This window comes from Conger conger, chromosome 15, assembly GCF_963514075.1.
Source record: "Conger conger chromosome 15, fConCon1.1, whole genome shotgun sequence".
In the NCBI taxonomy this organism is placed as follows: Eukaryota; Metazoa; Chordata; class Actinopteri; order Anguilliformes; family Congridae; genus Conger; species Conger conger.
Genome location: NC_083774.1, coordinates 11,181,784 through 11,195,098, shown reverse-complemented (window position 1 = coordinate 11,195,098; position 13,315 = coordinate 11,181,784). Strand labels below are relative to the sequence as shown.

The 13,315-nt window shown below is 39.6% G+C and overlaps 2 protein-coding genes across 2 annotated transcripts; one reads left to right on the top strand and one right to left on the bottom strand.

The window, feature by feature from the left end:
- Positions 1-3,520: 3,520 nt before the first annotated feature.
- Positions 3,521-5,810, bottom strand: cebpa (CCAAT enhancer binding protein alpha). The gene has a single exon (XM_061222038.1). It carries the CDS (start codon positions 5,545-5,547, stop codon positions 4,657-4,659), a length of 891 nt encoding a protein of 296 aa, XP_061078022.1. The 5' UTR covers positions 5,548-5,810; the 3' UTR covers positions 3,521-4,656.
- Positions 5,811-8,364: 2,554 nt separating this feature from the next.
- Positions 8,365-13,180, top strand: cebpg (CCAAT enhancer binding protein gamma). Its single transcript, XM_061222839.1, has 2 exons — positions 8,365-8,526; positions 10,611-13,180. The coding sequence occupies exon 2, from the start codon at positions 10,749-10,751 to the stop codon at positions 11,232-11,234; it is 486 nt and encodes a 161-aa protein (XP_061078823.1). The 5' UTR covers positions 8,365-8,526; positions 10,611-10,748; the 3' UTR covers positions 11,235-13,180.
- Positions 13,181-13,315: the final 135 nt, after the last annotated feature.

Here is a 13,315-nt window from a genome sequence, read left to right as displayed (position 1 = left end):
GTGTATTCTCCGATATTGCACTCTAAAAATATGTCCCGTGTGGTTTTACTGTGCAAATGAGATTGCATTAAAAGACCAGCTTTGCTAACAACAGAGCGTCAGTTGTGCTCTGGTGGAACATACTCACTGGTGGCATCGTGGAAGACATTCAGAAAGCTTTGCGAGACAGAGCCAGAAAGTTCAATGGCATATAAAGCTCTTAACTGTATAACGCTAAACAGAGGAATAATTACATTACTCATGCTGAATTGTGAGAGCTAGCCAAAGACAAACGGCCAGGATAGAAAGTGGACTGCATGCTAAGTTTCACAAGTCATTCCTTACACCATAAAATTCATTGGAAAATACAACTATCATTATGAGTTTGGACTGTTTTACGACTGCTATCTATCACTAGACCATTTTGGGAGAAATTGATTGTAAAAGTAAATGAATAAATAACTGAACATTTCAAAGAAAATGGAAAACTAAGTTTAAGCGTAAATACATCCTGTCATTTTTAATTCCATTTTCATTATACTATTGCCACTCAAGACTTCTCATAGGCCCCCCCGGATCTTTACTACTTTTCACCGCATTAGTGGCGTTCCCAATTGTAGTGTTTTATAGCCATTAACCAACAGGGTCAAATAATACTATTGTCATGCAAACAGCTTTTAGCATTGTAGTCTTGTTGTTTCTGTTGTTGTTAATTCATGTTAGTACTTGCAAAACACATACAAATAAGCATTTTTTTTTTTTACTTCAGTTTTCATCCCTTCTTTGCATTTATTAATATAAACTTAGGAGGAGGTAAGAGCAGACACCTGGTTCGATCCCGCCCTGGGTGTGTCCATATGTCGCTGAGCAAGACTCCTAACCCCCAATTGCTCGCGACCTACATGGCAGCCAGTCGCTGTTGCTGTGTGTGTGTGAATGGGTGAAAGAGAACCATCGAGTGTTAAGCTATTTTAACACCGTCCATTATCATTTTCCCTTTAATTTCATAAAGCATGTCTCTTTTAACTTTGTAACTAAATGTGACCTCCTTATTGTACACGGAGAGGACAGTCCGGCACATCCCAGCCCCCTCAGAGCAACGGTCTGCAGTGAGCCACCTGCAACACAAACATTCTCCTCATGCATTTAACATGACAGCCAAAAGTGTGTGTTCAATGCATTCTGACAGTTCCAGCCAGAAATCAACGTATTTTAGTCTACCTCCGGATTTTCTGACGCAACTACAACTGGATCTGACAACCACGACACAAATAATGGATATGATAAGACTATGACTACCTGAGGTCAGGCCAGCTCCAATAAATTCATATTATTGAGAGAGGCAAATATAAAATATGATTTAAATGTGTGGAACCGAGCCAGTTTATATTGCAATAAAGTATAAGTTTAACATGATTGCCTCTCCATGTTGTAAATCCCAATTTAAAACATGATGATGGGACATCAAATACTCTTGTCCTGGAGGTATCCCGCTTCAGTATATTCTCCTTGCTGATTGAGGCCATATTTTAGCCCTTGCACAAAGACTTATTTCCTCAAATGCAGTGCCCTCCAATGTGTCATCCCTGTATGATCATCAATTACAAATAATTACTAAAATAATCCATAAGAGGACCAGAACTGTTATTATATGCTCTGGTGCACAGCCTACACAGTCCCTAAACACACTGGGACTAAGCACAGGGAGGTGAACATAACCTCAGTTGTTATGAAAGGCTTGCATTAGCCCACTTGAAAGGGTATATCGTAGCAAGCCATGCAGTTTCTATTGGCTTAACTTCTTTTGGACTAACATAGGGAGGGAAATGTCAACTGATGAATTTGTGTCACAAAGCAACAAGTAGCATTTCAATGTTCTAACAGGCCAATGTAGTTTTAACTTGTTCAAAGCACTTTCAACTTCTATGAACATCATTTACAGGTACAACATGCAGAGAAAGGAAGGCTGTGAATACAGTACAGTACTGCAGGCTAACTATGTGGTAGCATGCCTGTTCCACTTCCCTAAGTAAAACTGGCTATGCTTGGGTAAAGTGTTAATTAAATGAGTTTGGGCTGGAGTTCATTTATTGGCCATTTTCACATATTGTACTTGATTATGTAAAGTTAAATGAAAGACAATGAGGCCAATTAAGTCAGGCAACACTCTTTTTTTCCTCTTTTACATAAAATGATAAATTGAGTAATTTGTCAATTTCTTTGTCTGTGAGGCTTCATATGGGCATTGTTCAACAGCACACAATAACCTAAACATAGAGAATTATTATTAATAATGGGTTCCTCCATAAGCATTCTCCCACCTGTCAAACCTTTTTTGAATATGCTCTCTGGCTATCACACAAATCAGAACTTAGTTTGGCTTTGACACTGAAGTCCATGCAGCACATGCAAGATTTCCATCATCCTGCACAGGCAACATAAGATCAAGTTCCAGCTGTACTTGAAGTAGAGAGGGAGAAAGAGGTTCTGCATTTGTTCAACAATAAAAGACTCCTTTCTTCCTCTCTGATTCAAGGGCAGCGCTCTTTCCCGATTGTCGTTTCTGTTTTCCTTTCCACGCGCCTTCACAGCTCAGTGACGTAGCGCTCAAGCCCCTTATTGTCCTTCTTGCATGAACGGGATGGTTTTTACACAGTACTGACAGACTTTGTCAATGTTGTGGGTATAAGCCAGCTGAATAACACAAAATTTGTGTTTTGCTAATCAACCTACAAATACATACACAGAAATGCATATATTGGTCAATGCCCCCCTCCCCCCTCCATGACACCCTTCGACTCAAATGGTTGGTTGCATTGTGAACCAACACAAATGGATGTTCATTGATAATTAAGTATCCAAGTGACCTACTGCTGTCCTTGCAAGTCAGATTATTATTGTTAATATTCCATTTCAGCATTATGATTATGACAGTGTAACAGAACGTGTGTGATAAATACTTTTCTCTCATGAACATGTTTACATGCAAGTGACTTTTATTTACCAATCATGGCATTTGGTATTTACTTTTCTGTTGTAAAACAGTTATTTCGGACAAATTTGTTCAGCCGGTCATTTATCATACGTATTGCATTATGATCATACTTCAGATTTTTGTCATTCCTTTTTGACTGTGACTATATGAGATAGATACCAAATGAGAACGAAATGAGTTGTAGAGTTGTGCCTTTTAATCAATAAAAAGCACAACTCTTATTGCATGACAGCAATTCCTGAAGACAGCGCTCTATCTCGTATTTGACAAGCGCCATCTTGCGATAGAAGTGGGAAAGGTTTCAAACACAAGAAAGCAAGAAAGATCTTGTTTAATGTGCTTAGGCAAAATTCGCGATTTACGTTCATGTAGTTTTGTTTCACGTACGTAAATACAGAATGTCGATATAATGAATGTGTTTTTTCTGTTCACTGTGTAACGACTCGCATTTTTGTTAAACATGAATTGGCTATTATTTAGAAAAGCAATAACTTGCCAAATCGATAAGCACAAGTATACAACCAAGAAGAAAAGCTTAAAAGCATGTAATAACACAAAGATCTTTTATTATAATTCACAATTTTGGCATATAGAATGTTCATTTTACAATTCAAAGTATTTAAACATTTGTATTATACATTGGCAACATGGCATTTGTAAAAAGTGCTTCCTTTTCCATATATATTTATAGGTCCAAAACGTTCGACAAGTGATACAATTTACGACAAGCGTAAAGGTGAAAAGGCACTGTTCGGACATCTGCTCGAGTGTAGTAATAAAAAATAAAATAATAATATAAAATACAGTGCGCATGAAATTGACAACAGAGAGCAGGCTTTGAAACGGGTTTCACTGAAAAAACAGTGAGAAAGCACAAAAAAGTCATCTTCATGTGGAATCATCAAAGATACGGCAAAAAGACATTTTGTATAGAGGCATCCTTTCACATTTTGAATTATACAGCATAAATATAAAGATTTAACTCTATAAAGCGTACACTGAGAGGCGTTCAATAGATCAGTACCCGAACCTATGGCAATTTTTAAAATACAATAAGCTTAATTCCGTCATATTTTGACGACATATAGTGCATAAAATAAACTGCTCAAATGGAGCAGATATCACTGCATTCCAGTCCTATACTTTGGTATAAAATTCAGTCCATCTACAGTCTCTTATTTAAAAGTTCTGTCAGACACATGCCTAAACAGACATTTCTGTACCTTAAAGCAGAATTGATGTGTAAGGAATTCTGTCCACATACTTATGGATGAAAAGAAATACGAGATGAGTGAGAACTGCATTTTGCAGATATAATACAAACTCTATAAGGCACGACGGAAATTACAGAGTCGAAAGGACGTCAAATAGATGCTAACTCTGAACATTGTATAACAGATTAAAGTTAAAAATTAAAACCGTAGACTACTTTAGCTGCACTGATATGCTTTGAGTAGCTAAAAACACATACGCGAGCGCATTCTTACATTAAGGCACACAACCATTCGATCACTGTTTAAGCGTGTGAAAATGAGCTTATTGTTTCGTACAAAAGGCACATACATGTATACCTCAGCTGCCTGGCTCCTTTTGAAACAGAGTTGGATCTGTCAGACACACAGCAAATATCCAGAAAACACCATTTAACCAGTTCTGAATGTCCTAAAAGTTTTCAGTTCATTTTACGCACAGTTGCCCATGGCTTTAACAAAAGACCCATCGGGAAGTTGCCTGAAGATCCCCCTTAGCGTCTCCAGTTCCCGGGAGAGATGTTCCACCCTCTTGCGCAGTCTGTCGTTGTCATTTGCCAGCTCTATGACTTTCTGTTGAGTTTCCACGTTGCGCATTTTCGCCTTGTCTCTGCTCTTCCTGACAGCAACATTGTTTCGCTCTCTCCTCAAACGGTATTCTACGCTGTTCTTGTCAACGTGCTTTTTGGATTTTCCCCGCTCGCTGACACCCATCATCTTCATCGACCCGCCCGGTAGGTTATTCTGTTGGTGGTGGGGACTCGGGACAGGGGTTGGGGGAGGCGTCGGATGGCCGGGCTGAAGATGCATAGTTGTCTGTGCGCAATGCATCTGGTACTGAAGATGCAGATGCTGCGGATGGTGGTGGTGAGAAGGATGGTAATTGGGCGGCATTGAAGCCTGAATCGCGTCTCCGTCCTCCCTGGGTTCTTGCTTGATCGCAACAGGTCGGATCCTTGTTGCAGATGGGTTGTCATACAGTGGTTCCAGCTTGGAAGAATCCACGTAGCTGCCCATGCAGCCATAAGCTTGTTGGTGAGCCCCAGGCACGCTGCCGGTGCCATGGGGGTATTCGTACTCACCGCTCGCCAGCTTTGCTTTCTCTTGTTTGGAACTGTTATGGAGTAAATCGGCCAAGAACTCGTCGTTGAAGGTCGAAGGGTCTATGTAAGCACTTATGTCGATTGAGTTTTCGTTCTCGCAAATCTCATTCAGGTCGCCAGCTGCAGGAGGCTCTTTGTAGCAATACGCACTCTGCTGACTCTGGGACAGGTTGGTCATCAGGGGCCGTTGTGCCACCTCGTAGAAGTTGGGCTGCTCCATGGAGTATCTATAACCCGCCAGACATGGTGAAGAGCTCCGGGAATCCAGCTTGGTCGCAGTACCGGAGAAAGCCGCAGTGGCTCGACGAATAAAGCACAGGTTTTGTTGGTGTTCTCACAAGGTGAGTTGCAGTTTGAATGTGGTCTGTAGCGACGGGGCTGACAAGCCTTGACAGTGTATATCTGCAAAGAGTGGTGTTCCAGAGTCTGGGTTAGACTGGTCTTTGAGCACGAGCACCTCTCAACTGACAGTATGCTCGAAGCACACTATATATATGTATCGCGGTGTACTGGCAGGACAAAGTTTTCTGGGTCCTAATGCTCAATGTCCTAGAATGAAAAGTAAAAATGCCCTAAATGAAAAGTAAAATAAACACAGACAGTGTGTAAACAGTTTGCAGTCATTTTTAAACAGATAATGGCAAATTATATGATAATTCAAAATACTTTCACAAAATAAGAGTACATTTTTATTTGTTTTTATTTTATTTTAAGTAACAGGTTTCCCAACAGAAGCTATCACATTTTTGTCGCTTTCGTGAACATTTGAATATCATTAAATAGCCCATTCATTACATGATGAATTTCCTATTCCAATAACGAACCCCACACGTAGCCACTGCATAATTATGTCAATATGAATAGTCCTATTTGATTGCGAACTGACAGAACAATATTTAATATAACTGAATCGTCTGATTATTTATCAGCATTATTCGTGCGAACCAATCCCAGACATTACTACAATATATTTTTATAGGATATGAAGGGTGAATTTTTAATGCAAACGAGATTTTGGGTACAATATTTCTCCAATTTAAATTTCATCCTGTTGTGAAAATATGCTATAAGGTTTTGTGAGTGTTTCAGACAAAGCGGCTGAGCGTTTACATTGTGTAAAAAAACTACTTTTTGTAATGCCTGTATCGTATATATGCAGGACAATGTATAGAACACAATTTTACTTAAAAACAAACAAACAAACAAACAAACAAACAAACAAATAAAAAGTACAGGAAATAACGAAATCATATATTCATTCATTTGTATTGGCTAAATAGGATTCATGGCATTGCTCAGTGGCAGCGCATGAAAAAGTATGGTTTTGAAAGACTGAATGGATGGACACTGTCCGCCAAACAAAAATATGCATATGATAGGAGATAGAAATTCGCGTTGTGGAGGCAGCCACCGTTTAAAGTTGATTCATATGCAGCCTAATGGAAACGAAGCTGTGTACTACCCGTTTCGATCAGGTCGCACAGGTTCGTGGTACTAGGCACTTTTGCCGCACTGTCCCTCCCAGGATGAAGCAAACCGTAAAGCTTCTCATAAAACGTATTGACATAAAACTAAGCATTGTATGCTCCTAACAACTGCAAGCCTATGTGATATATGTGTAATATATGTGATAATATTAAAATCCTACTTCTGTTTACATCATTCTGTAAACATCCATACATAAAATATGTCTCTCTTTCAAACACACATGCACAGACACAACATTTTTCAGAACTGGAAGGGACTTCTATGCATCTCATCGGTCCCTTAACAAGACAGTGTGCAGCCATTAGCACAATGAAAACAGTAACTTCAGTTTGTTAGAACAGAGAATGTCAGACCTGTTGGCACATGCCCTGCCACACCAATATATATTTGCAAATACACTAGACGGGGAGCTCCCTCTGTTGTTTCGCTGTGCAGTTACCATCCAATTAAAAGACACATAGGCCAAGGGGTTTTTTTTTGTTTCGTTTTTTATGATCAGCTGTTACTTCTACAAGTATCCTTTCACATCTACTCCTAACAAGATCATCAAATTATTGTTGTTTTTCAGACCTCCCAAGAATTTGAAAATGAACCAAAGGGAAATTATTGTGATCTGTGTGCTTGTAGTCCATAGGTTACCTTGCATATTATCTGTTTTTCATTCGCTTGTCTGCAGCAGGCCTAAGAAAACCCTTTATTTGAAATGTGGTATATTTCTTATTGCATAGAAAATCATTGGCAAATGAAGATGGCTTTTCACCTGACTAGTTAACACTAAATGCCCATAGACCAAATGTACTTTGTTTCTCTATTTATTCAAATGACAGTATATTAATTAGTAAATGTACCCTACTGATGCAACTGTTATTCCATCAACAACTTTGTAGTTTAAAAGGAGGAAGAGACAGGAAGCTTGAACCCATAGACTACTTCAGTGTTCCTTTGTTAAGTAAGTGCCTGCAGTTTTGAAAGGTTATTAACTGCAATTTAATTAATTGCCATTTAAAGGTGCACTATTTATAGGTAAAATTCACTGTAATCCAGCTGTGCCCAAAACAATGTTCAAATGTGAATTTCCAGAATTCCATATTAAAATCCTGTTAGTCAACACATACTTAGGCTAACCTGATGTATCCGTGCACATTTCCAAAAATGCTACATGCGTTAATTACAGTATATTAGAAATGTTAGGCTATTTAGGACTAGGATATTAGTTATAGCCAACCAATGTTTCACACAAAGTTGCCAAGCCTACTGAAGTAAACTGTAGCTTGCATGATGGTTTGATCCTGAGATCTAAGTAGCTGTTACCCCAACGTAACTTTAATCTGTTCAAATGTAGGCTATGTCATATTTCCATCTTTTTTCACTTGACGCTGACATTTTCTGAGCTGGGATAGGTGCAGTCTGCTTTGATCATTCGCCGGCGCGGTTTGAAACCACAGACTGTAAACTCGCGTCCTTGTTATATGAACCCCACCCAACTACTTCTAGGTTTATAATTGGTCGCCGTGCTTGTCACTCATAAGGCATATTGCATCATCCCGTGTCCAATAGCTGGTAGACTTCCTTACATGGCGAGAAAGATTTCGCAATACTTCGAACAGCTCCAGTCCTAAACAAAAACAGAAAGATTCGTTTTAGTGAAAAAGGAAATAATTACACTTTCTCTTGCTTCGATGGACCAGACTGAAAGCTACTGTTATTAAAGGTAATTGTTGATTTTCATTTATTTCGTACATTTAGAAGAAAAGTGTGGCTGCCTTGCCAGCTAGCTAGCGTTAGCTAGCTAACTAGCGAGATGTAACGTTAGGCTACACGTTTTGTACAGATTTGATTGTATCCAGCTAACGTTAGCCAGGCTAGCTTTGTAGTTATGTTAGCTGTATGATATGCAGTTATGGTATTGGGGGCTTTCTTGTTGGTACACTTTTTAAATTTTTCGTAAAGTATCCAGCATTATATAATCATTTTACCAGGTTGTTAACTTTATTATAACGGTAGTTGTAATGGCTAACATGCTAGAAATATGAATTGTAGCTAGTTAGCACGAACTCTTGTGTTACGAAACAGTGGGCGTAGCTAGCTAGCTAGCTAACGATAGAAACTGGTAATATCCCAAAATGAGTCATCGCTTTATGTGTTGCGAGCGACACACAAATATAACTTACTCGTCTAGCTAGGGCTATGCTTGAATGATGTTCACAGTGAGCAAGTAAAGCTGGCTAATTAACTAATATTCCTTGTGTGGCTGGCTAGCCTGTTAAGACCCTAACGTTGGCTGGTAGTGCTGGTATTGCCATTGCTCATTTCTGCGTGGCTACGGAATTTCCCCATTCCCAGGACATGAGAAGTTGCATGGTTCAGACCAGCAAGGAAAATACACGATGATGCAACCACATGCAATGCTAGCTGCTGCTTGTCTCCAGTCTAACTGAGCTTGACTGGCTAGCTAGCTTGCACGGCATTCATCAACTACATTCCTAATCTATAGCTAGCTAGTCTTTATAGCGAGCTAACACAATTATACGAGGTTATTGTCACGTATAACAGGTTGGCAATAAGTGTTTGGCATTAGCAGATTAGCTGGCTAAAAAGCTACATTTGAGTTAACTTGCTAATCTAATGTTGCTTACTGGCACTATCATAATTATGATAATTGCGGAATGTAACATGTGTCTCTTCATAGCAAGCTAAACGACCAAAAACAATATTATCAATATTAATCGTAACGTGTAATTCAGCTAGTTACAAATTATTATAAAAGAAACGTCTCTGCATCGCCTTCAAAGTTAAATTTCAGCCTTTATTTTCCGACAAGTGTAACGTTACGCATCGTCTATTCGCTGGAGTAATCTTCGTTACAAGCTAGTCTACCTAAATTACCAGACTAATTTAAATTTGTCAAACCAGATCTCAACACAAGCGAATAAATTGGTTTCTTATTCTGAATAAAAAGTTTTTATTTATCTGCCTAATTAAAAACTACCGCCTTGTCTGAACACTCAAAAATGTAATGTTGCACACCCGGCACCCTCTGACATGAGCTGGATAATTGGAGTTGAAATTGAGATTCCATGAAGAAGTAAGCGTATTTCTGTGATAAAATAAAGGGAATCTCTATTCAGATCCAAACAGTCTGTGCAAAGAGCTGTTCTTAAAAGGTTTTCCGGCGGTTGGTGCACATCCTTCGCTGTTGACACGACGCTTGTGGACATGCATGCGAGCTAGACAAGCTGTTGAAGGCTTGGCCAAGCAAGCTAAAACAGCTACAGTACATTGTTGCTAGTGAAATGTGATTACAATTGTTGTCCACAGGAGTAATCTCAATGGCATAGTTTGTAGAAAAATAGTATATATTTGGAATTCTTCTTATTTATTAATTCAAAAATAATTTGCATGTTAAGTCGTACATTGAAAATACATTTCCTGAAAGCATGAGTGAATGAACTTGTTTTGATTAGATTAGAACCATAACGTTCTCTGTTTTACTTTAACTCATTATGGACAAAGGCGCCCCTAAGGGAAACCCATAGAAAGGCATAGGAATCACAATGCATTTCAACGGTCATGTGTCTTGAAAAACGGTCATATGATAAAATACAACTCTGGCGTCGCATCAGTCTATTAAGGGAGATGTAACGTGCAGGTCACATCCGCCCATAAGGGGTTAAAGCATGAAAATTGTGAAATCTTGTTCATTCGCATATGTATTTATTTGTAATTTTTTTTAACATGTTTACAGTGAAGCGACTGCAATCTGTATCTTTTCCCATTTCTTCCCCCGCTCTACAGCACGGTGCTTTGCATTCAAAGAGAGTTGAGCGCAGCCCAGATCTCCCCTCCGCTCCAGCCCATCATCTTCTCCTCTAAGCCCTTTTCACTGCGGGACACCGGCAGAAGAACGCGTGAAGTGGCAGGCACCCGGTCCAAATGAGCAAGCCGTCGCAGCAGAGACCCAACACAGACCAGAACGGCGTGAGCGTGAGCGTGATCCAGACCCAGGCGCAGAGCAGCGGCGTACAGCAGGTGCCCCAGCTGGTGCCAGTCAGCCCAGGCGGAGGAGGAGGAGGAGGAGGAGGAGGCAAGGCCGTGCCCCCCAGCAAGATGAAGAAGACCCACGCCGACAAGGACACGGAGGAGTACCGGCAGCGGCGCGAACGCAACAACCTGGCGGTGAAGAAGAGCCGCATGCGCAGCAAGCAGAAGGCCCAGGACACCCAGCAGCGCGTCAACGAGCTGAAGGAGGAGAACGAGCGGCTCGAGGCCAAGATCAAACTGCTCAGCAAGGAGCTGAGCGTCCTGAAGGACCTGTTCCTGGAGCACGCCCACAACCTGGCCGACAACGTGCAGCCGCAGGGCCCCGAGGCCCCCGCCGCCGGCCAGAACAACAACAATAACAACAACAAGCGTCCGTGAAGGCCCCGCGCCCCTCTGCACCGTGCGTTCGCTGTCCTCTAAACCGTTTCGGGAGTTCTCCTCTTGACCGGAGCAGCACTGCTTACAAAGCTCTATTCTACACCATTTATTTTGTGGTCGATTTTTGGACGGGCAGTTTTGTTCTCATGAGATTTTGACGAGGCTTTTCAGGTTGGGATATTACACTTTTACACTTGCGTTTAGATGTTGCATAAGAGATATCATGACCCAATTTTTTTTGTTAGTACTACCATAGTTTTCTGTCACAGTAGGGTTAGATGGGTGTACAATTACCAGCAGTAATTTATTTCCCTCAAAAAAGCCATTGTTTTCTAAAAGACAAATTCCACATTTAACTCTATTACATGTATGATAGTCACAAGCTGGCAAGTCCCTGTGTAGTGATTTTTCTCCCCTCCATATAAGTGACACTGAATTGTACCACACTGTTTATTTCTTTATATTCATAGGGGAAATACATGAAAACAACACTGAGATGCAATCTGACGCTGTTAGTCTTTTTACATAAAGTGTAAAAAATGGCAACCCCCTTTTTCTAATTAACATTAACACAGAAAATGCAATATGTCGACAACACAGGGACTTAAGTCTGTCTAGATTCTTTGGGCAAAGTAATTTGAACGATCTAAGGACTGTATAAACATCGATTTAGGCTGCATATTTTCATGCTTAAAAAAAAGATAAAAATCCTCCTTAAATGGCGTGAGTAAAGTATATTTTGTAAATCTGTATTTGTCCAAATGAAATGTTTGCTGGTGATGTATGTTTGGGGCTCTTTAGGACATTTTGGAACAGGATTCATGAATTCTCAGAGAGAATTTCTTAGTGAGTCTTTGAACATGTCAGTGTGAGTCAATTCACATTAATTCAGATTTAATGTTGATCTACAGAACTTAAATCATATAGATAAGTTTTGTAAGCCACCATTAAATCTCTACGAGATGTTGATCTGTAAATATTATACACACACTGCAGCACGGCAGTGTTTGACTGCCAGAAAAGCACACGCCCAAGGCTGATGCACAGGACTGAGATCCAGACCTCCTCTTTGCCATTACTTGCAGCTGTTGAATCAGTTAAGCCTTTAAACCATGCTAATTTAGAAGGAAAGTGATATATAGCTCTATTTTCTTGTCTGGGCAGTGGTGGAGTAATTGACTTAACTAAATTAGTCGGGCAGAGTTGGACATGTTTGGCCCAATTGTGGAAGATGTCATAAGGTGTTTCAGCATGTGCAGACAGTGGTTTTCAGAGTGGTTGGTCATAGGGCTTGATGGATTGTTCCTACTTTTATTTTAGAATTACCTTCAACATCAGTTGCAATTCCATATCGAATAAAGATCATTCTTGTTGAAAATTGATTTATGGTAGAGAAAGGCTAAATAGTAGCTCTTGAATCTTATTGAATACACTTGAGTACCTCAGGATGAACGATAGATCCATGCCAAACAGGGCTTTTTGAGAACCCATTGAAGATGTCTAGTGTACTATTTCGCAAATTTTTTCTATTTTTAATTTTTCTATGACCTTAACTGAAACCGGCATGATGATAAACCAAGTTGCATGTTAAATACTGTCCAACTACATTATTTGCACTTCCTGAAACAAAAGTGGAAAATGTTCCAATCGATTAGACATTCAGTTAAATGTGCTGAGCAGTCTTTATGCGCTGTTGAACAGAGAATAAACTAAAGGCATGAATACACATGTATTGAATAAATACAAAATTCAAATTGGGATAAAACATTTTATATAGGAAATGACTTGGAGTCAATATTTCGTTTGAGGATTTGATTGACAATTTGTTAAAGTACGAATGTTGCTGGGCAGCATTTGTCTGTAAGTTGTGACTTGCTTTTTTACTAGAAAATAAATGGTAAGGTGCATTGTAATTTAAACTCAAATAAAAAGTTTTTTGCTCAATAGTTTTGATGTTCTTCTTTTATGTCGGTTATGATTCATGGATTGTACACTTTAAAGTCAAGCTGAAATTAACTTTTTCCTGAATTTAGTCAATTCTAACAAACATCTTAAGGTATTTATTCCAAATGATAAAACTG

Bases quoted from the DNA above. Each gene is read 5' to 3' on its own strand.
- cebpa (XM_061222038.1), bottom strand. From the start codon at position 5,547: ATGGAGCAGCCCAACTTCTACGAGGTGGCACAACGGCCCCTGATGACC.
- cebpg (XM_061222839.1), top strand. From the start codon at position 10,749: ATGAGCAAGCCGTCGCAGCAGAGACCCAACACAGACCAGAACGGCGTG.